Source organism: Eretmochelys imbricata, chromosome 10 (assembly GCF_965152235.1).
Source record: "Eretmochelys imbricata isolate rEreImb1 chromosome 10, rEreImb1.hap1, whole genome shotgun sequence".
In the NCBI taxonomy this organism is placed as follows: domain Eukaryota; kingdom Metazoa; phylum Chordata; order Testudines; family Cheloniidae; genus Eretmochelys; species Eretmochelys imbricata.
Window position 1 is genome coordinate 75,863,485 of NC_135581.1, and position 23,621 is coordinate 75,887,105.

General features: G+C 42.2%; 1 protein-coding gene across 3 annotated transcripts in view; it reads right to left on the reverse strand.

Moving 5' to 3' along the window:
* The window catches only part of IGF1R (insulin like growth factor 1 receptor), a 298,422-nt gene that overhangs the window by 61,733 nt on the left and 213,068 nt on the right, over nucleotides 1–23,621 (reverse strand). For all 3 annotated transcript variants that reach the window (XM_077829229.1, XM_077829228.1, XM_077829227.1), the window contains exons 4-10: nucleotides 22,712–22,857; nucleotides 20,951–21,095; nucleotides 11,207–11,421; nucleotides 9,012–9,138; nucleotides 6,439–6,677; nucleotides 4,240–4,407; nucleotides 3,820–4,024 (exon numbers count right to left, since the gene is read on the reverse strand). In XM_077829229.1, coding sequence (XP_077685355.1) covers nucleotides 3,820–4,024; nucleotides 4,240–4,407; nucleotides 6,439–6,677; nucleotides 9,012–9,138; nucleotides 11,207–11,421; nucleotides 20,951–21,095; nucleotides 22,712–22,857 — 1,245 coding nt within the window. The remainder of the gene's footprint in view (nucleotides 1–3,819; nucleotides 4,025–4,239; nucleotides 4,408–6,438; nucleotides 6,678–9,011; nucleotides 9,139–11,206; nucleotides 11,422–20,950; nucleotides 21,096–22,711; nucleotides 22,858–23,621) is intronic.

Here is a 23,621-nt window from a genome sequence, read left to right on the forward strand (position 1 = left end):
ACATATTGGTAGAGGTTGGATGAAATTTTTAAGGAGTTCACTAAGGCCAAGCTTACAAGCTTACAGCAGCCCCTGTAAGAGCACTCGTGTAGCCGCATAACAGCTCTTGCGTCAACATAAGACCAGCTCAACGAGCACTTATGCCGGCAAAAGTTATTTCGCTCGGCAAGTGTTCTTTTCACACCCCTGAGCAACAAAAGTTTTGCCAACACAAGTGCTAGTGTAGACATGGCCTTAGATTCTCCCAAATCCTAACAAATCTCAGGTTGCATAAATCTGACTCACACAAGGCAGGCAAACCGCAGCAGAAGTATCAACTAATAAATATGAAGACGAAGAAAGGACTACCTGTGTTATCAAGCAACATGCCCCATGTGATTAACTCATCTCAGGGCTTGTCTGTTCGACCAAAGGCACACTGGGGGGCAAATCTACCTCGCACTAGCCTGCCACGTGCTAAATTGATGCATGGACACTGCTGCCGTGCTCTAGAAATTCCCTCGTGTGCTCTGACCTACTCCCATTTCAAAGCTGAGTAGATCACAGCACACCAGGAAACTCTTAGTGCGAAGTGGCAGCTGGTGCCACATGGTGACGTAATGCATGGCAAGCTGGTGCCGGGTAGATTTACATCCCAGCTTGCTGTGAACCAAGTGTTGGTAGAGACAAGTTCTGAGTAAGTTTACAGCAGGAAATGGGAGAATTTCATAGCAAACAAAAGCACACACACTTTCTCTTTTACAACAAAGATCACTGGAGAAGCCACTAGGCCTGTTTGCTGTGCTTTGGTAGAGTCATCATTCATCCCCTTACTCCACTGTAGAGAATAAACCTTTGGACCAGCATAGAAGGACAAGGATGCCCACTTCTGAATTAGAGGACATTTGCGCTTGTGACAAAAAGCAGTGAGATTCACAGGAGCCAACTTTTGTCAGTGCCAGTGGGTGCTCGCGCCTCCCCCCAGCCCCTGTCCCAACTCCGCCCCTCCCTGCCCCTATTGGATCCCTCTCCAAATCCCCGCCCGGCCCCGCCTCCTCCCCCAAGCACGCAGCATTCCCCCTCCCTCCCAGGCTTGCCGCTCAAAACAACTGTTTTGCAGCGCAAGCGCTGGGAGGGAGGGGGGAAAAGCAGGACCCAGTGGCGGACTCAGGGGAGGAAGCGGAGCGGAATCAGAGGTGAGCGGGGGGGGGGGGCGGAGGGGAACGGCAAGGGGGGAGCTGTACTCCAGCCCCGGAGCACCCATGGAGTCAGTGCCCATGGTGAGACTGGAAAGAAAAATCAACTGCAAAGTCATGTGTTGATGCAAGAACACATCCTGGCAACCAAACAACCAGAAGGAGTGACCTTACCTACCACCACGTTTACAGGATGTGTTAAGATTCGCTCTTTAAAAGTCTCTGAAAAATTTAAACCAGGGTCCTACATTTACTTTAAAAAAGATAGAATAAAAACACAGAACGTGTGGGTGAAAAAATACAGTCACGTTAGGGAAAGACAGAGATCCACGTATTAACCACAAGACAAACATAACTAAAATACTGAGGGATTTGACATCAATGACTTTCTGTCACGCAGCTGCTGACTTTGCTGGAACACCCAAATGAGGAAAAAATTAGTACCCAAGAAATTAGACAGCCAAAAATAAAGGAAAGTCTTGGGGGAAAAGGCAAGTAAATCCATCTATTTTATGACATAGGGAGAAGGGGATAAACAATGAGAAAATAAAATCACTGTAAAGAAAAAGTAGATCTTTAAAAGAAATGGATATATCAGTGCAAAATCTAATTACCTTCTTAGGGTGTGTCTACACTACTGTCATTACAGCAGAACAATGTTACAGCTGTGCCACTGTCGTGCCATAGCATAGGCGCTTCCTAAACCGATGGAAGGGGTTTTTCCATCGACGTAGGTAATCCACTTCTCCAAGAAGCGGTAGGTAGCTAGGTCAATGGAAGAATCCTTCTGTCAACATAGCCATATCTACCCTAGGATTATGTTGACCTACTCACGGTGCTAAACGTGTGAAATTTTTCACAGCCCAGAGCATTGTAGCTATATTAATTTAATTTTTAAGTGGAGACCACGTCTCTGACTATGTGCTAATTGTAGAGTTACAGTTTCTCAGATAGTGAGTGTTACTCGGTTACCACAAGAGAGCAAAAGGAAAGCTGCAGACTAAAGATTCTTGCAGTGCTGTAAACGCAGCCCCAACAGCAATAAAAATTATCTTGTCTCGGCCCAACCCTTCCTGCTGCAATGCTGTACACTTGGGACGTTTAGAAATCACAAACAGGCCAGGGCAGGAGGATGTAACGACACAGATGTATTGGTTTTTAAGCAGCCTGAAAACCGCATGGTCAGATCCTTTTATTTACATGCTGTGTTTCTTTCATAACATCCCAAAGACAAGCAAGACCCCGGTAAAAAGCTAGAAACATAATACACTTCTAATGAGGCTTGTGTTGACACATGAATTAACTTCCCCCCTCAGGGAAAGAAAAGAAAAGAAAAAAAAAAAGACATCCGTAAGTAAGAAGTTGCTCAGATTTGTCCTATGGAGAAATCTCACCAGGTCATAATCTCACATTTCCCTGACATTCAGACTTCTTAAAAGTCACTTAACTAACTCAGCTATTTACAAGTCTTGTAACTTATCTGATCCTGCTGTTAAATCACTGAAAAGAAAAATATACCCATTATGAAAGCAAGCTGGGGGGCGAGGTGGGGGGGGAAAGAAGACTGTAAAACATTCAAAGCATTCTTTATGAATTGCTCCCATTTAAGTTTTAAAACAGTGTAATGTTGATCGTTAATTTGGCTCCTGACCAGGTCTGAGTGTCACTGCCTTACACAGTCTAAGAGTGTCTTAAATAAGAGTTTTACAAGTTAAGTTTGAGAACAGAAAAATTTTCTTTATCATTCAGTCTTATTTTTTCACGAAGACCATACCTGAACACTTTCTCAAGCCCCATTTAATGCCAACTCCACCTACTCCTCACCAGCCAGGAGAGACAATGAGACTACATGCCCGATCAAAGCTGAAAGCTGATTGCTTACATAATAGTGTTACAACCACACACAGTATGCTGGCCTTGTGATCCAATTATCTTAAGTAAAAACAGCTTACAAAAGAGGTAAATTAGAAACTCAAGCATCACAACCATGGGTGAATTCAATAATACCTGCTCCATGATGCCATACAAAATGGATCTTAATGGATATGTTTCTACTTACCATGGAAACAGCACCCTTTATCATGAAACAGTGTGTACATTTAGTTCTTGGTTACAGTCAAAGCCCAGGAAACCAAAATACACTCCTTAATTAGTGCAGAGACATGAATTAGAAAGCACAACCATTTCAAATTTTGCAAGGCCTCAATATTCCTTTAATTTCCAAACCAGATACACCTTCAAGACGAGTTACCTATGCATTTAAAAGGCCATTCAGAGAAAAAAAACTTGTTTGAAGCCAGTTCTCTGCCGTGGGTTGATCATCCTTGAAACCATTACAGGTGAAGAACTCTTACATGACCTTTGATTCCACAAAGGAGCAAACACAACAAAGGTCCTTGAACAATGTAGGTAAGGACTATTATGATTAGTTAAAACAGGGAGAGCACGGGCTAAAAATCAGTGAAGAAAAGAAGCTGTGAAATAGAAAGACTGCAGATCACCTCTCCCCTTACATGAGGCAGTGTTTATGTGCTTACGGTTCCATTAAAAAAATGCTTTCATGTGTATATACCAAGGGCCCCAGGAAATATCAATCACTGCTAGTCCCCACCTATAAAGACAGCAAAGATCCAACTTCTATTACCTGGGCACAAAGATGGAGTTATGAAGGAAGTTCTCAAAGACTTTCCGGTACTCTGCCTCCTCCTTCTCCGCTTGCTTCTCTGCCTCCGTCTTGGGGCAAGCACAACAAGGTCCTTTCTCTCCCCCACTCCCCTCTGGCTTGGTGGGTTCAGTAGCTTCTTCTGTATCAATGGTCCCATCAGCATATCTCCGAATTGGGACTTTATCTTTAAAAGAAAAGAACAGATGTTGAGGTTTTTTCCCTTATTGCCAGTGGATACATTAACAATCCATGTTCACCCTTCCCCCTGTACTGGCTGTTATTCACAGAAACGTCAGAGAATAGGTAGCTGCAGCTGCATTTGCTGGTCATGTGAATAATGAGGACGGACAGGTATGAATCTCAGGCATTTTAACACATAACTGCTGTCAGCTCCCTTACCTTTGGAGCAGTAGTTATGTCGGTAAAGATAACTGTCCTGAGGCTGCTGCTGCCACCGTACAATATAGTACGACAGGTTGCCATTGGGGAGAGAGGGTGGATTCCATTTCACTATTAGCTGAGAGGAGGCATTAGATGCTGAAATAACATCCAGTGGGATAGATGGCACTGGGGGGGGGGGAAAAAAGGAACAGGGGAAAAAAAAAATAGGCATTTTTACACACAACTCATATTGAAATATAAAAAGCTGAGCAACAATGCTTCAATTAACTGCTTTGTACATCACTCTGAAAAACAGCTCGTCCCACCTCAAGGGAACGAAGAATGCTTCTGACACCCCTCGGCTAACAGATGTGAACGTTTTAAAAGGCACCACCCTACAGCAGTGATCTGATGTACACAACAACTTGCCTTAATGTCGAAGGGCCAAGTTTTGCAATCCTTAAAATAGCAATGCTCCCATTACTTTCCAAAGGGAATATTGCTTGAATAATGGCCACAGAACTTGGCCTGAAGTCGGTAACCATGCCCTGGTAAACTATTTGAAGACATTCTGATTTCCTTACTCCATGTAATCCAGAAAGGTTCAATTTATGTACTCGCACTGTCCCATCTCTTTTAGTTGCTGCTTTCTCAACAAAAGCAATTGTTTACGCGAAGAACATTAAGAATGCCATAATCGGAGGTTTCATATGGAAAATTATGACTGGCATTATGCGGAGAGAGAAATTTAGGGGGGTGGAGTAAACAAACCACAGCAACAAACCCTGCAGCAAACCTGTGTGATGAATTTCCATATGAAACATCCAAAAACATACAAGGACATTTACGGAGAGGTCTGATGAGAGTGAGGTTCTAACTGGACTTCCCACCTCTAAATACACTGGATATTTTACAGAGTTTACAGGCAAATCCCACTGAGCACGATTTTGAATTATTTGACTTAATTCTCCCCTTGTTTGATTGACACCCTGAAAATAAACACATCTTGTATTTTTGCTATTATGCTATATGAACAATGGTGGCTGGTCTCAGCTGGCATCTGTGTAGAATACACTGGAAAAAAACTTAAAATATATAGGGTGGGTTTTCTCCTGAATTTGAGCAAACAAAAAGTTGAGTTGTCTCACTCAGCATTGCCAGAGATTGTTGAATTCAAGGTTGAAAAACATGTCACTCTCTCAAACTTCTCTCTCTCATCCTCACACATTTCAATGGAAAAATGGTGAAAGAAGCTCTTTATAGGTAGTGCAAGAACCCTTTTCACCAATGCAGCAGCAGCATCTTGGGGATCTCTACAGCTTAAGGTCTCCAATGCTTGCTCCAAGGCAAAATTATATTGCATGCACTAGAAAACCAAGAGCTTTAAAATAAGAGCAAAATCCCAACTGCTTTAGAAGATATAGGGCAAAAAAGACACTTCAAATCCTGTAACAGTGCACGTAGGGTTACACACACTTAAAATAGAACAATCTGGAACACAGCTGAGACGAACAGGTAAACATGACCTGATGTTCAGTGCCTTCCAAAAGCCAAACATTTAAAAGCAACGTGCTTGTAGATCTCAAAATTATGGTCTATTGAAAAGGCAGCCGACACTTACAAGTAAAAGCCAGTTTTTATCTATATCTATGTAGGTTATTATACTATTCACCTCACTGTAGTATCAGGGTACCTGAGCTTCTCCCATCTCTTGTTTCAGAAATTACCTTATCAAGCAGTTTGGTTTTTTTTTTAATAATTCATCTTTGATGCCAGGCTATTTAAATGCCCCACTCATTTTGGAAGCTATTGTGGTCAAAAGATGGAGCTGAATCCAACATGTTCACCTGGTGTTGTGTTGTAATGATCAGTACTATGACTTCAAGGCAAGTACACAACTGTGAAAAACAGACACCCTGTGTTCCTCTCTGTATAGCTGACAAACAGACCCTTGTCTGCCCTCTCATTGCAAACTTTGCTGGGAGGATTATTACAAATGACCTTAACTGAGACTGTAATATATTTAAACTGCACGGGGGCCCCTCTAATGGATTTCCTGAGTATCAAGCATTTAAAAGTTGTTCATGTTTTCCAATGCACTTAGTTTTTTCCACAGTCCAGGGCTAATAAATTACGCATGCAGCTTTAAAGAACCATTTGAGTGGGTGAAAGCCCAGCCTGTGATACCTTTGCAGTCCCATGCATCACAGGCCTTACCTGCAGCATTGGTGCGTATGTAGACTATTTCACTCTTTGCTCCATGGATGTGGTGATTTTCCATCATTGTGAGAGTAACAGCCTTGACATAAATGGCATATTGAGTCCAAGGTTTCAGTCCTTGCAGTAAAATACCAGGGTTGTTCTCTTTGTTTGGGGGCAGATCAACATCCACCATGTTCCAGCTATTAGAACCACAAGCATCTTGCCCATCATACTCTGTCACATTCTTGAATGGTCTGAAATATTAAAAGAAATATTGTACTTTTACTTCCTCTTAAAAACACTCGAACTTTTATAGGAGAATCTCACATCAGCCTTTGTCCAATGAAACTAATATAAAAAGTTTATTTGCTTTTTTTGAAGAATAAAAGAGAATTCCAAAGCCTAGATTTGTCTTTTATTTCCAACTGCTATAAAACTAGGAGTTCGGATTTAGCTGCAGGATTTAGCCTCTGTAGTTACTGAGATGTCAGGAATCCAGGGAAATAGGTACTCATGGCTTACTTTCCCTTCCCACAAAAGGAAAGCTGTTGGATAATTTATCAGTGTGAACAATCATCTTCAATTCAACTACTTCCTGCCAAAGGAGAGATAATGTTTAACTGTTGTCAGCAAGTGAAACAGAAACAGACTTTCAGGGATAGGTCAATAAGCATTGGAGAGAAGAAGCCTGCTGGGGTATTAATTTATTATTTATAGAGCTCTATAAGGGTCCCTAGCATTATACAACGGGTAGACTGTGCCAAACAAATAGCCCCTTCCCCATATAATGGAATAATAAAAAGTCCTTATTTCTCCTTATATAAACACAATGAACCATAAAACAATTAAAAAATGCTAGTTTGTTATTATCTTGTGACAGTGGTAATAAACCAAAAGAACCAATCACATTCACATGTAGGTACAGAAGGAAACTCCTTGTACTCAATATAAATGTGTTTGGTTACATAGCTGTAGATTAGTGTGCCAATTAAAATGTAAACAAGACTTGTTCTAAGGACACTGACTCTCAGTTGCCCTATCTTACTTTCAAAAACAAACAGTGAAATGTTTCTGACTTTATATTCACAGGTTATCTGGGCACAAATTCAACAGATGTGACTCAGAATAATTACAGACAATGGTTGAACGTTAGCCGCAAGAACCCAGATTTCGCTACACTTTGACTAGTAGCTCAGTAGCATACTGGCTGCTTTAGTTCTTGACATTATAGGCAAACAACCACATTTGGATCTGTAATTTGTACATTTGATTGATTTTAAATTCTATTATTGGTACAAATATATACAAAGGTATTATTTTTACTTAATGGCTATTTAGCATGGTCATGTCAATAGTGAAGGCATACCATGCTACAGACTCATATTGTGGTATTAATAGAATTCCTGCTTCATTTGCTCACAACTCAGCTCCAGGATGTTGAAGCAATCAGCCTGCTCACCGTGCTGTGTGTGCGCCTGTTACATCTCTCTCTTCTCAAATCAAAATCTCAATGCAGCTGACTGATTTAATATGTTTCCGGTTGGAAGTGTTTCTTGCTCACTAACTATTACTTCCACAGAGATGTAGAACAGCTCCGGACAGCAAAGAGAAAACCTGGTCTGAGATTAGAGATAGAATGGAGTAGGGAAAGGACTACAAAAAGGTAGGGTTAGACCCTTGAAGGGTGGTTGTTGTACCAAGAATTGCTAGTCAGCGTGGACACTGGCAATAGGTCCTCTTTAGAAAAGCTGCTTAGTGACAGATGAAATGGGAACACGGGTCAGAAAAATACTTGAATATGAAGGAGAAAGAGAAATGAGCCCAAGTCACCATTTGGATCCAAACACTTCGCAAAACACTGGCGCACAGGGGGATGGAGAGCATGTGTTCATTCGGATTTCAGTTCTGGTTCAGGCCCATCTCCAATACAAAGGGGTTTGGTATGTGTGCATGTGGGGGGAGTGAGAAAGGATCTAACAAAGTCAGATCTAACAGATCCTAACAAAGTCAGTTCTCCGCTGCATCCTACCGCATTCCACCATCAGCAAACGCTGCAGCACTCTGTCCAGCCTAGAGAACCTAAATTACCCAGAGCCCAATTAGTTACAATACTGAAGCTCCAAACCAGACCTTCAAACTCTCTCTCCAATCCATGCTGCTGCCTAGCCAATGTCATGGCTGGGAGGAGAAAGAGCTAATTGGCATACAAGCACACATATTATTTGGAGATTCCCATAAACACAGAAATGCACCCAGAAAATAGGCGAGCATTTGATATCACTTGGGATTTTTTTAATTTGAAATTTTGGAGGGACGTGGGGGTGGAAGAGACAGAAAAGAGGTCCTAAACACCTCTACGTTAGCAGGCACTTTGGTCTAGTACATAGTATCAAAACAGAACCTTGCAAGAAAGGAGCACTTGAGAACAAAGTGAGTACACTGCACAGAATAAGTATTGCCCAAGGGACTTTGCTGACTCACTTTATTCTTTATTCAGCCAATAAACACAACGGTCAAGAGAGAAACCCTACCCACTGTGCCTGTTATTTCCTGAATGACATAATTAGTCTCAGAACACGTATACTCACGCCTCTTTGTAGTAAACAGTGAAGCTAATAAGATCTCTGTAATCTGGAGGGCGATACCGCTCCCAGGTGAGCTTAATCCGGTTCTTCAGGGTGGTGTTGGAGACAAAATTCAGAATGTGGCTTTCGCCTACAGCATAAACAAATGACAGTCAGTAACCATGGCAAAATTAGTTCAATTCACAACTTTGTTATTGGGTTTTGTTGTGTTTCTTAAAACTGCGTGCCTCAGTATTATCTAGTTTAGAGGTCTCGATAGCACTCATCACCACTGTACAGCAGGAACCTACTAATTGCTACATATGGTCTATTTATTCCAAAGCACTTAGTGAGCGTTCAGTAACTTTAGGATACATGGAAACACGTAAATTTACTTCTTAAAAATAAAACATTTTAAAGTGTGTGATTAGAATGCTGGGAAAAGGTGCTCAGGATTCTCTCTGTGAATGGAAGTCCTGCTCATCTATAGGACCAATACAGTTAGCACTACAAGTTTCCATCTTCTATTTTGCTTATAAATTTAAGCACTGAGTTTAAGTGAGCACTCTCTAGGGTAAAAGGAAAGATCAGCTTTTATGGCCCATGCAGTCCCTGGCAACTGCAGTAGTGTTTTTTGCATTCCTATTCATTAGGCCCTGGACTGAGAACTATTAAACTCATTTCATATACAGCACAACCATTTGATGGCAGCACTTTCCAGTCACTATACTACACTGGGCTGGATTTGAACCAGCAACTTAGAGATGAATAGCCATCCAGTCCTGAAACAAAACTGTTTTAAAAACGTAATTCTTGGACTGAGAACTTGTGTGTTAAGTGTCAACTGTGAGTGAGTTTTAACATCTTAGTAGAACTCTCTGAAAAATAAAGAGGTTTTCACCCTCATGTACGCTGGCACTAATGGTGCTAATATCTTTTCAAAGGCAATTTAGCTTTTGTTAATTCTCTCCTTTTTTCCCTTTTGAGAGTCAGAAAGCTTTTTGTAATAGTTTTAAGGAACAGGCAGTGGCTGGCACTGGCCTCATGGTAGTAGGGACTGGCTGTGCATCTGTAACTCCTCCAGAACTGTGAGCACTCAGTCTATTGAATGTAAGCACACTCCTTCCTTTGCACAACAAGGATCTGCACCATCTGCATTTATGCATCATGCCTAAAGAGACATTCAGCAGTGTATGTGTCCTAGTTTTGTAAACACTGTCCAGCACAAGGGGGTTTTACTTATAAACATGATATGCTTTAATTTACTCATTTCCAAGAACACCACGAACAACCTAACAGACAAGACATGTCATCAGCTGTAGGGGTCTTGGGGCAAAGCCAGGCCTGTAAGCCCTCTTTTCTTTGCAATCCTTAAAGGACAGATGGGATTTTATACTTGTAAATCTTGAATAGGTTTTGAAGATCATGCCCTTTGTGAATATGCTTCTGCACAGCCCAAAAACACAAACGCATTGTAACTCTGAAATATTGTAGAACTAACTGGAAATATTTTCTCTCAAGTTATTCTCTGTTTGACACAGAAACAAATCACAGCAGATTTATTCTAATGAATACTTCTAGCACCTGACAAGCAGCAATCCACACCAGCAGAGGCCAGCCAGAAGTATGAAAATAAAACAACCTGTTTTGCACTAAAATAAACAGGCACTGAAACAAAATTGGGCAGTTTTCTCAATACCGGGAAACTAAACAGACTTTCCCCTCTCCCCCCTAATATTTATTATGTCATGGATCTGTCTTGCAAAGGAAGTGGTGGAAGCTCCATCCCTGAAGATTTTAAAAACCAGATTATACCACAAATAAGGAAAAAAGATTACTTTGTGAAATACTGCGGTGTGGCAAAGCAATGGAATTGGGCATCCTCAAACTCTTTTGTAATGTGGACATTTTAAATTGTGTTCCCGTAGCGATAGCAATCATTGTCAAAATCGGTATTAGGAAAACAATGCATTTTCTTCATCAGTGTAATTTAGCCAGCTGGGAATAGTCATCCATATGTGACCAGCCAGCTCTGCAGACCACCAGGAGACCAAGAACCGCAGTTTGGGAACCCCTGAATTAAAATGGACAATGTGTCTTTTAATCGCTAACTTCTCCATTCTGTGTTCTTCAATAGGATCGTGGGGTGATTGTCCTTATTTTTAGAGCTTGTATAAGGCCTCACTCCTATTTAATTCCACTTCTGAACTTTGACTTACAAGAGGCTCTCTCCCCATTGTTTCTTGGATTTATATCTCCTTTACTCTGCCGTCCCTTGGTTCCTGACACATCCTCCATGCGATAAATCTCAGACACACACAGTTTGGGATTAAACGCAAAGTACATTTTCCCCTCTTTGATCGTCAGGTTGTGGTGGTTCCAGTCCCACAGCTGTTGCAGATTTTGGTTGTCCAGCACATAGAAAGAATAATTCCTACAAAGAGATTTTAAAAGGCAAAGTTAGTTTTACCAGCAGCTCATGGGTAGTTCCTGGCCAAACTAGCTGAACACAGGGGCAATTCCTATTGACATGAACTGATTACACCTGCCCAGTCGCTCTGCCTCCAAAGAGGAGAGCAAATGCTTCTTCCCCCTAGGAAGTGAGTTTCCCTTGAATTTTTCCACAGGGAAGAGGGGAAAGGGCTGCAACACGGGACTTCCAGATTGCCACTGGTTGTAGACTTCCCTTACTCCAGTGTGGGTATGACAATGAAGTTTGTATGGAAGATGCTATACAAAATACAATGGTACACTATTTTATTCCTGTCCCACTACTTGACAAACAACATTCAATACATGTCCCTTTGAAAGAGATCTCTATAATGTATTTTCCACGTTAACTGCTAATGAGATTTGACAGCCCTGCATATTGTATAGCAGAAAACGTGTGCTGTACTTTAACTCATCAAGGTAAGATGGAAAGGTAGAGAATGTGGCATCCTTTCTTGTGTTACTAAATTGTGTTACGTGAGCTGAATGAGGAGTTTTCTTTGCCTGGAAGACAGTGTGTTGTAATTTATCTGTTGGTCCAATAAAAGTTATCACATATGCTCTACCAAGTACTCTGCCTCTCGTACACTACTGTCTGGGAATAAACGGTCACACTTATGTCACTCTTGCTCTGAGCACAGCACAAACCTTCACTGCTTTAAAGCTCTGAACCGTCACAATCTGACCACCTGCTGCAGCCACTTTCTAACAGACAATGGGGGTCTATTCTCTCAGTGCATGAGTGGAGTTACATGCACACCTTAACTTTGATGAATACCGATGCAAGTTACTTGTGTGAATTCCACGCCAGGCTGAAATGGCAAGATGGGAACTTCAAGTATCCATGGCAGAAAAGAGCCTGCAGAACCATTTTCATTTTGAGGTTGGGAAAGCTTTTGACACAGTCTCCCACAGTATTCTTGCCAGCAAGTTAAAGAAGTATGGGCTGGATGAATGGACTATAAGGTGGATGGAAAGTTGGCTAGATCGTCGGGCTCAACGGGTAGTGATCAATGGCTCCATGTCTAGTTGGCGGCCGGTGTCAAGTGGAGTGCCCCAAGGGTCAGTCCTCAGGCCGGCTTTGTTCAATATCTTCATAAATGATCTGGAGAATGGCGTGGATTGCACCCTCAGCAAGTCTGCAGATGACACTAAACTGGGAGGAGAGGTAGATATGCTGAAGGGTAGGGATAGGATACAGAGGGACCTAGACAAATTAGAGGATTGGGCCAAAAGAAATCTGATGAGGTTCAACAAAGTCAAGTGCAGAGTCCTGCACTAAGGACGGAAGAATCCCATGCACCGCTACAGACTAGGGACCGAACGGCTCGGCAGCAGTTCTGCAGAAAAGGACCTAGGGGTTACAGTGGACGAGAAGCTGGATATGAGTCAACAGTGTGCCCTTTTTGCCAAGAAGGCCAATGGCATTTTGGGATGTACGCATAGGGGCACTGCCAGCAGATCGGGGGAAGTGATCGTTCCCCTCTATTCGACATTGGTGAGGCCTCATCTGGAGTACTGTGTCCAGTTTTGGGCCCCACACTACAAGAAGGATGTGGAAAAATTGGCAAGAGTCCAGCGGAGGGCAACAAAAATGATTAGGGGACTGGAACACATGACTTATGAGGTGAGGCTGAGGGAACTGGGATTGTTTAGTCTGCAGCAGAGAAGAATGAGGGGGGATTTGATAGCTGCTTTCAACTACCTGAAAGGGGGTTCCAAAGAGGATGGATCTAGACTGTTCTCAATGGTAGCTGATGACAGAACAAGGAGTAGTGGTCTCAAGTTGCAGTAGGGGAGCTTTAGGTTGGATATTAGGAAAAACTTTTTCACTAGGAGGGTGGTGAAACACTGGAATGCGTTACCTAGGGAGGTGGTGGAATCTCCTTCCTGAGATATTTTTAAGGTCAGGCTTGACCAAGCCCTGGCTGGGATGATTTAGTTGGAGATTGGTCCTGCTTTAAGCAGGGGGTTGGACTAGATGACCTCCTGAGGTCCCTTCCAACCCTGATATTCTATTCTATGATTCTATGAAAGGAAAGGACTGGAGAGGGAATTAAGGGCATATCTAAATGATTATTGTAATATTAGGGAAATTTGCACCCATGTTAACTACACTGATGTAAACCCCGAATATAAATACACTACACCCTTGTGTTTTGTGCAAGCCCTGTTTGTTTTGCACGGGTGTGTCCCTATCAATGGAGTCAAAATTTATTTTTTCTCAAACACATTATGCAACATCAATTATGAGTTTCTGCAGGATAGTAACAGACTAACCATGGGTTTGATAGCAAATCAACACCATCATTTATAGTTTTCCTTCAGTATTGTTTCCTCCCATGTTACACAACAATGACACCTCAGAATACCCAATGAATCATCCATGACAATGGAATCGTTTGTTAATGGGGCTGCAAGCTCTTTGGGACAGGATTGCAGTTCTCTCTTGTGTTTTCTTCTTAGTGCCAAGTGCTGAGTGCTCTTACAGTGCTATATAAAAACGAGAACAGCCTGCTCCTCCTACTTCCAAGTGTCCCCAAATACCTAGTACTTTATTTCAAACAAACCAAATACACCTGACACTGCTTTGGGTTGAGCAAAGTGAGTACAACTGCTTTCTGTTGACTAATACAGTTTAACTCACCCATATGCTCCATCTTCAAGTCATACTAAATATATTTTGCCAAGAGAACATCTTTTCCAAGCATTACGCAAAACTGCACTTGGAGTTCACCATGTGTACTGAGAGCCTGTGGATGGTTCAGACACTATTCTCTTTGCAGTCAATGAGCAAAAACTATGCTTGCAACTTCCTGAACCTCTTTAATGAGATGAAACATGCATTATCAATAGTCATGTGAATAAATAATGGCAGATGAGGTTGTTTTTTTAAGACAGACCTAAAGCAGGACTCAAATTAGATGCAGCTAGTACAATAAAGCACCTTCAAGGTTATTACAACAGGTTTTAATACAAGAGGTTTAATTGAAAACCTCCTATCACTTTGTGTTTAAAATACCAGAGACTTGACTAAATTTTCAAGACAATCAAGTGACTGGACAAAGTCAATCATTCTCATTCGTACTTTAGATTACTGCAAAGAGGTCAAGAAACAGTTGGGACTAACTGTTAAAACGAGTATGTTAAAACCATTTGCACAAGTCTGAGTAGCAGTTTAAGGCAAACGAGTTCTACGGGTTTATATATACACTGCAAGTATAAATTAGTAGAAGCTATTCTGGCACCATCTGAGGCAGCAGGGAAACCACATTTGGAATATTGTATACAAGTCCAGTCACAGGATAGGTAAACCATTGCAGAAATGGAAAAGATGCTGAAGAGGGCAAAAAGCACACTCAGGGTTCTGGAGATACAAGTTATAAGTAACGATTATATCAGACTTTGGCCTTTACAGCTGTGGAGGGGGGAAAGAAAACGTCAGGATGCCAAGGAAGATAGCATGGAAAGAATAAAAGAATCTCAACAGGAAAACAAACTTCTGCCAATCAGCTATTGAGATAGAAACTAACCGAAAGAGAAGAGGTTGGGGCCTGAAGGAGGACAGTCTAAACCAATGAGCAGAAGCTGCCTGTGGACCTTCAAGGCCCAGTTTTTATGGCAGGACTAAAAGAACGTGAACAGATGTTCATATCCCCTGCAGCACCCACATGGTAGTGTCATCACACAGCTGATGTGCAACTTTAAATCACAGGACACACTGATAACTGGGCAACTACTGGCTGAGTTTTTAAAACACATCACATTTTACATATTTATGTAGCTCCTGGGACTTTCACAGTGCTACATACATCTGCACTGAAATTTATAATGGTCCCTGTAAAAAAAAATGCAGCAGTAATTCTGCTGATCATTACTGGGCATCCCCCGCCTTCCTTTTTAGGATGATCTGAAAGGAAAGGATAGAGCCACAGTTCATTCTGGGAGAGGCAAGAATCCAGGTCAGCCTATTGCTAAGAGAGGGCAATGTGCAATTCAGAATGACCAGGAAAGGGAAGTGACCTCTACGGAATAGGAACAGGGACTGGCAGACTAAGGGCCAGTGCAGTGAGTGTGAGCAGCAGGCTCAAGCCAGCAGTCTGGGAGTTGACTGCAGAGGGAAGACCAGGCAACAGAATCTGACCAGCAGAGAAGCCCCCCGGGGAGGCCCAGAGAAGAAGGTTCTCCAACTACCAGGGCTAGGATGGGCAAAAAGCTCTTTAGTCCACTAATCACAGCCAATAAGGGAGAGAAGGGAACAAGGGATGGGAGGAGGTTCACACTGTATCTCGTCAGCGTCACAGCTGCCCCCACAGAGCGGGCCAATCACTTTATCCCTTGAGGGAAAAGTTGCTTATAAACATTAGCAGGAGAGCGGAATAATCCTTAAAAAATTTTTGGTTTGCTTTTTAAAAAAAGACTTGGGAGCATTTTGAAGCGAGGACTGTCTTTTAATGTGACACGAGAGAGCGAGCGCGTGCGAGCACGGAGGGTGTGTGTCTCTGCGTCCATACAGTGCCTGCCCACTCGGGCCCAGATCCCTGATCAGGGGTTTTAGGCACCACCGCAATAGAAATATTGCGAAACAAACAAGCAAACAAATTAGGGAATGGCGTATAAAAGGCACCATCAGAAGACGGACATTTTTAAACTGGTTTACAAGCCATTCAAATTTAAATCAAACTCTCCCATTATTTTAGAATATTTCCCCCAACAAGCCACAGCATAACAAAACTTTAGAAATCAGCAAATAACCAATATAACAACAATTCTGGTACCTTCTCCTTTATTTCTACAGTATCTGCCTGATGGGACTTTCAAACAGAAAAATGGGGTTTATAATCAAAGCACCAACAGGCCCTTCATTATGCAGCACGGCTATAAATCCGTACACTGTAGATGGGCTAGAAGCAGCTCTACCAAGAACTGAGTCTCTGTTGGGAAATTCATACAGGAAGAAACTAGAGATAGTGCTTTATTGTGTTTAATTTAAAGTGTGGGTTTGGATGTACTGTGCCATGACACGACTTTACCCATGGCCGTCTTTGGGGTGTTTTGCTCTCCTCTAACTAGCAGGGGAATCAATGGGGCACTTGAGCCCATATGTAAATTCAACCTGTCATGCCCCATTCTCTACCTCCCTTTTGAAGGGTCACTTATTGGTAGAAGTCTCTGAGAACGCATCAGTTTCTTCATAATGTCTCTTTAAACTAAAACAAAGAGGAGAAACAACCCCTATAGGAGCCATATTTTTTTTTCTGTGCCACAGCTTTACCACTGACCTATAAATAGTAGTAACGTCTAGAAATACCCCTTCTTCCATGGCATGAATGTATTTTGATGCAGTGCAATGGGCCAGGTGGTTTCATTTTGAAGTTTAATATAACATTAAGTGGTAAATGCAACTTTCACCTCTAGATGACCGTTGCCAGTTCAGCTAACCTGGCACTGATTGAAAGTTACCTAATGGCTGTTCAGCAGTCTAAGAAAAATGAACTGGGAGGGTCTTAGTGTCCATTTCTAAGTTGACAGGAGTCTACAAGCCACCATTGCAACTGGCACCCTTGATTGCAGCTTTAGGAGAAAAAAGGCCAGAGTCAACAAAAGGAGATTGCACTGCTCACTTCCTCATCCCCACAGGAGAAAGATAAACGACACTGGAAGTGCACCAGGCTGGGCTCCCAACAAAAACCCCAGGGACCAGGTTCCCCCTGAACTCAGCACAGGGCTCTCCGCTGAGATAACCTGTGCCAATTTATGTAGTTAGTCCTGTAGCTCAAACTGAAGGTTCAGGGTTCAAACTCTATTAATGAGGCAGGATGGGGGAGCTGTTACAGCTGCCCATAGAATTTATTTTTACCTTTGAAATGACGTACAAAAAACTATGATCAAATAATCTTACTTAAGTTGGAAAGCCAAACTCTGAAAAGTAAGGAAATAATTTCAGTTGCCTGTGTAACCTTAATTCAGTCCCTTGGACATAAGTCGTATGACACAGTCTTTAATGACATGGTCACATACAATTTTGTCCATAGGACCCTGTCTCATTCAGTGCACAGGAGCGACAGTGCTAAGGGAATGAATCAGGGCAGTGTCGCATGCGAAACCATTTGTAGGACTTTTTCTTCATTTGTGGCAGAAGCTGGAAGGTGTGTACCTAATGTAGTGCCAGGAGACAGCAGGTGAAAACCCACCCATAGCTAACAGCCTTCCCCTTCACCAAGAGGGAGGGGCTAGTGAACCCAGGCCACAAGGTGAAAATCAGGTGATCAGATGGGGACACTGAACAGAGAACCCCCAGCAGCACCCACTGTTCCTCAAAGGCATCTAAAGAGTCAGTGGACTCAGAAGAACTCTGCTAGGAGGTGTGACTGGACAAGGAATAGAAATAAGTCCCTGCTTTTGCAGAGTAGCCTCTCCCCCCAATCCAACTTCCTCCTTCTGGTGTGATGGAGGGCCATCCTGGCCAGCTCCAGAAGGACGTTGAAGGGGAGGTCCTGCAACTTTGTGCAGCCATGGGAAGGGGGTACCAATACCAGGAAGTGCAGAGAAAACTGCAGCCAGAATCTCAGTAAGAGGTTCTGGAAGAGGGATTGTAACCTGATGCACTCTACCTAGATGTGTACCAGGGTCTCCCTCTAGCTGCAAAGACGACAGATGTTGGGGGAGTTTGTGAACTGTGCCAGGTACATCCCTGTGCTCCTGGCTCCATGAAGGAACTGCCAACTAATATACCCAAAAGACTGGGGGACCAGAGTGGATTATAGACTGTCCTACCAGGATTCCTTGCCCTCCTGAGGTGGCAACAGGTCCAGCTACCTGGTGTCGGGGCAGGTCACAAGGATGAGGAAGTGGATGGTGTGAAGCATGAGCGCATACAGATGTTTCCTGGGCATGGTTCAGAGGTGGACCAGCTGGATGGCATTCAGATGAGTTAGTTTGCATGACTGGGGCGGTCAAGGAGGTGTATGGGGCAGGAGCCCGATAACAAGTCCAGAGGGCTTGGGGGTGAGAGGGAGGCAGGGAGCACCGTCCCACAGGACCCGCTCTGGAAGGTGTGCAGTGAAAGTGGCAGAGGACAAAAGGATGATCTGGTGATTAAGGCACATGAATGCCATAATGGAGAACTTGGTTCTAACCCTGTCTCAGTCAGAGGCTTCCTATGTGATTGACACCATAAATTTTGACAGGTGGCCACTAACTGTGCATTCCTCATCTTCTAACTTCGGAGATCGAATCCTGGCTCTGCTACAGATTCACTATGTTCTCTCAGGCAAGTCTGTTTCAGTTTCCCCATTTGTTATAGGTGAATAATAAAGCTCATATTGTGCAGCAAAAGGGAAATTCACTGTTTATGAGGCCCTCGGATACTAGGGTGACAGGTACCCTTAGAGAAAAAACTATGAGGAAATGAATAATTGCAAGCTCTGTATGATGATGAGGGGAAAAGTCAGGGTTTACAAATTGAATGACAAGGATCAAAATTTGAACAGCTGCCCTTTTTTCCTCAGCACACACACAGAATGAGGGAGGGGGGAAAAAAAGAGTCTGTGGTCACATAATTAAAGAATGTATCATAATGCATCTTACCTCAGCACAAGGGGGCCAAATTAAGGTTGCACAGGCAACCATGAAAGCGAGGAAACAATAAAAGGGCTTCACTTTGCAACCTTAATGTTCTTTCAATATAATTTTTTGTATGTATTATATGCAGTGCTGGCAGCGACTGCTATAGTTAGGGCAGTCTAACAATTCCCATTTTAAGACCCTATTTTCCATTTCTTTTAACATTGCCCAAATAGCTGTTTGGGCTGAAATTTTCATGCAGGGTTGTCTGCCTTAAGCTGAATATTTCTGAACAATTATCTTTCAGATTGCGACAGGGCCCCAAATGTGTAAGTACTTTGTAAACAGAGGAAGACCGTTCCTGACCCAAGCAGCATGCAATTGCACTAATTCCTTAGTGTGGATCAGTTTTGCTTCCCACATGCACCCCTATTTTCCTCTCCTCTAAGTTGCACTGTTTGTTTTTCCATTGTGGAATCAGGCAGAGAGAATTAATAAAACCTGAATCATAGCACTGATGCTTCTTTCCTATCAGTTATGCTTGCTGACATACGAGATTCCATAAACACAATTACTCCTGAACTTGCTTACTAAAAGAAAGCAAAAACAAATTTATAATTGGAGTATCTGCTTGAGTATGCCACATCGTAAGTATCTGAAAGAGCCTTGTTCTAGGCAAAGTGACAAGCCTCTTGGATTTGCAATTAGAAACATGTTTTTCCAAAGAGCCAAATGTTCTTACTGAAAAAGACAGCGTGCTTTTCAAGTGTAGAATGAAGAGCTGCCCTTTAACTTGCTCTGTCAGATGGTGGAATTTTAAGAATTTAAGACTGACCAAAAAGTAGCCTGAGAAAGAGAGGGAGGTTGTGAAGAATCCCTTATGCTGTAACTTTATCCTGTCAGGGCAGATAAATCAGAGACACACCACCTTTCCCATGACCTTCCCACCACCTTCTCCTAAATGATTTTCCAAAATCCTTATTTTACTGGATCTCTCATTAGCGAGGAAGGCTCAATTTCTTCTCCAGAGTGTTGTTCTGAACTTGGTAAGTTACTTAATTTGGGGAGAGAAAGGGAGTGCAGCAATTTCCCAGAGGAACATCATCCCACCTAAGCATCTCAAACTAAAGTTTTGCAGGAGCTAAACCTACCTCTGCTCTTTCAACACCTACCTTCAGGGGTGAGGATGGTGTAGGTGGTGTTTCAGATAGTAATTGCAGGATGTGCTATTAAAAGCATATTACACAGAATATTACAGAATTAATATTATTAACAGAATTATGAAAAATCCACAATGTTTATCAGCAAACATTTCAGTGGCTCATGATTACTTTATAGGCTCATATTTTGTTTCTCTGGCTCTAGATAAGGAGAATTAGTTTCATGTGAGTATTTTGAGGCTAGCTCACTTATGAGCAGTTTCCTGCTACACAAGCTAGTTTCAGCCGCACTCCCTTATCTTGCAGTTAGTGACCTGTTATCTTCTTCCAACTGACATTCCATAGACCTCTCTTAAGGATACAGCACTAATAAACTGCAATGCCAAAAGAGCAATGACTTCTGAAGATGTTCATTTCTGAATGCACTTGAGCATCAAAAAACAGAATATGTCTAATATAACAGAAAATGATGCTTACAAACGTACATCTCCCTAAAAAATCTCTCTACAAGAGAAAGCAGATAGCATAAATATATCTTTAAATACTTCATCCCACTACTTGCTTGCAAGAGGATCAAATGAATGATTGTACAATGGTTGTTCAGTAGGAGACAAATACTGCATATTAGTGGAGGTGAAGACTAAATAAATGGTAACAAAATATTCATGGTAAGACTTATTTTCCATGGCTTTCTGCTAAAGCAAAGCTGCCTCTACAAATATTAGTTCATTGTATTTGAACACTTACCCGTCCAACTGTTCCTCTCCCAAAATATATCGCAGATTCTTCAAGAAAGAGAGGGAGACTAGTGCATGGGAATGGCGGATCTTCACATACCCAGTTACTGTTTCTATCAGACCCATAAAATTCTCCAGCTCAGAAGCAATATTGTCTACATGAAAGAAAAGGAAATTATAGTTCATACATGTTTATCTCAGCATTTTGTTCAATGCATGGTTAGCATATCAGAATAAGTATTTATTACATTCACTGCTTTTGCAAACAAAATCAAGATTCATCTTGCTGGAGACCAGCACGTAGCATTATTTACCTATGCAGGCAGACAGGTGGAGCACAAAACAAGGCACTATCACAACTCCATCTGGAACGTTCTCACTGATATGCTTTCCTTCGCATGAATATTCCACACGAGTGCCAATGCCAAATTCAGAGCTTTCAACAGCCAACCTTTTGGCAAGACTGAAGAGACTCATGTGCAGTTGTAAATTTAGGCATCTGTGAAACTGCAACTGCTGTTACTCTCGGTGACAGAGGTAAAGCTCATTCATTAGATCAGGCTGAAATGATCCACTGAAGAGCATGGCATCAGACTGGAGGTTACGAGAAGCCCCACAGAGATCTAGTATTATTCTCAACTAACAGCAAGGACATTAATCTCCAAAGCATGGGACTGTCACTGGCAATTTAAAAAATAGAGTAGATATAACTACATCATTTAAGCAGCCACTGCTCCTGGAATGCTGAAGGAATGAAGGTAAAGCCATAGCATCTTCATGGAATTAGGCTGACTCAGAGTCAGGTTTTCTGCAGCTTGTATAATAGTTACAAGGGTAGTTGTGTAGGAGGCACTCTCCAAAATGGGCAAGGACCGTGGAAGCCGGGTATTTGCTCTTTGTGCAGGACACTAACGTTTAATTAAGCTCTGTGTGCACAGCAGTACAGCCTGGATATCATGTGGCCAGTTAATCACCTGAAATAACTTGGGAGGGTTTAGATTAGGAATACTCTTCAATTCTTTGAGATAATATCTAAGCATTAAACTAGACACAGCTTGCGTCACAGGAATAAAATCAATTACTTTAGAGAGTGGGTGAGCTGAATGGGTTAACTTAAATAAAAGTTCTTCAGACCATCTCCCTGCAAAAGTTAAGATTCTACTTAAACATGTGAAACACATAATTAAAACAATTCACATACAACTGTTTCCAACCCCCTTGGTTATTAGGAGCAACCCTGGTATTCATAGGCAATTCAATCTATCTAGCACAGGCACAAAAATTCAAGGCACTCCACCCCACACACTCCTTTGAATGCATAGGGAGGTATATTTCAAACCACCAAGTTTACAATGGTTTTTAAAGCTCAGCATCCGTTGGAATTTTCCCAGCTGATGAATCACTGCTTTGACAAATCGTATCCAGAGTTAATTTACGTTAGGACATGTACCAGATATGACCAACACAGTAATAATGAGTGTTGGGCAGAGCAGTGTTAGAACTTAAACAGGGGTTTTCATTATCTCATGCACGAGGAGAGCTTTGCCACTGGCTAAATACCTGGTCTACAGACATGCCAGAGAACGCTGCCATGTTGAGGATTCCAGCAGAAATCCTTAACGCAGCAGGAGCGCCATTAAAAAGCAAACAATCCTCTTGAAGACCCTGCTTAAGGTTTTTTTTTTTTTTGTGGGTATTGATACACTCGAAGAGCAAATCAAAAGTTAAAGGACCCTCATCGAAGACTCCACTCAGGAGGAACGTCACTTACTCCCACGGCGGATGTTAATAAGCAGATTCCCCTTGAGGACGGTGCATCCCTGCAACATCTGTGCTGATGTGACAGAATCAATGGTCTTTGTTTTCTCTTCCTCACAGATTTTTGGGCAAGGCCCTTCGCAGGGGCTGCAGAACATACTGTTGAGAAGGAAGGGAGACCAGAAATAAACAAAAACACATGGTTCTCAATCCACAACAGACTGCTGCTGCTGCATTGTTTGGAAAGCAAGAACTTCTCTATCTGCAACCTAACAAAACACAAATCTCTCAAACTGGGAGGAAAGTTGCCATTTTTCAGAAGAGGCCCAGCAGAAAAGCAAATATCTCATGCACCCAGGACTCCATGGGTTCTATGAGCAGACATGACCCTCATATATAAGGGCCCTAGGGAAAACGGTTATTAGAGAAATCTCCTAATGAGGTTATTGTCCTAATAAAACGGTGTCACAATTTGAATTTTAAAGGTGGTATCAAAGGACTGGAAAAACTGCTGTAAGGTGCAACTGAGCACAAAACAGAAACCTCAATCTCATCACTCCATCAGTTGCATAGAATATGCTATTCCTAGTCACTTCCCGTCCTAAACTGTTGCGTAGTGTTAATTTTACAAGTCCCATGGCCACTGTGACACTATGGGTTTGTTCTTCCTTCCAGATAAAATATAACCATCATTCCTTTGTTTTATTTCACCACTTTTCCATCTTGCACTTGTACTGGTGATTTTTAACTTATATTCACATTATACCTTTGTTGTTTTGTTTTGGTTTTTTTTTGGGGGGGGGGGGAGAACAGACGACAAGCAAAGGGAAAAAGAAGAGGATACTTGTGGCACCTTAGAGACTAACAAATTTATTAGAGCATAAGCTTTCGTGATCTACAGCTCAACCCCAGCTCTGAAAAGG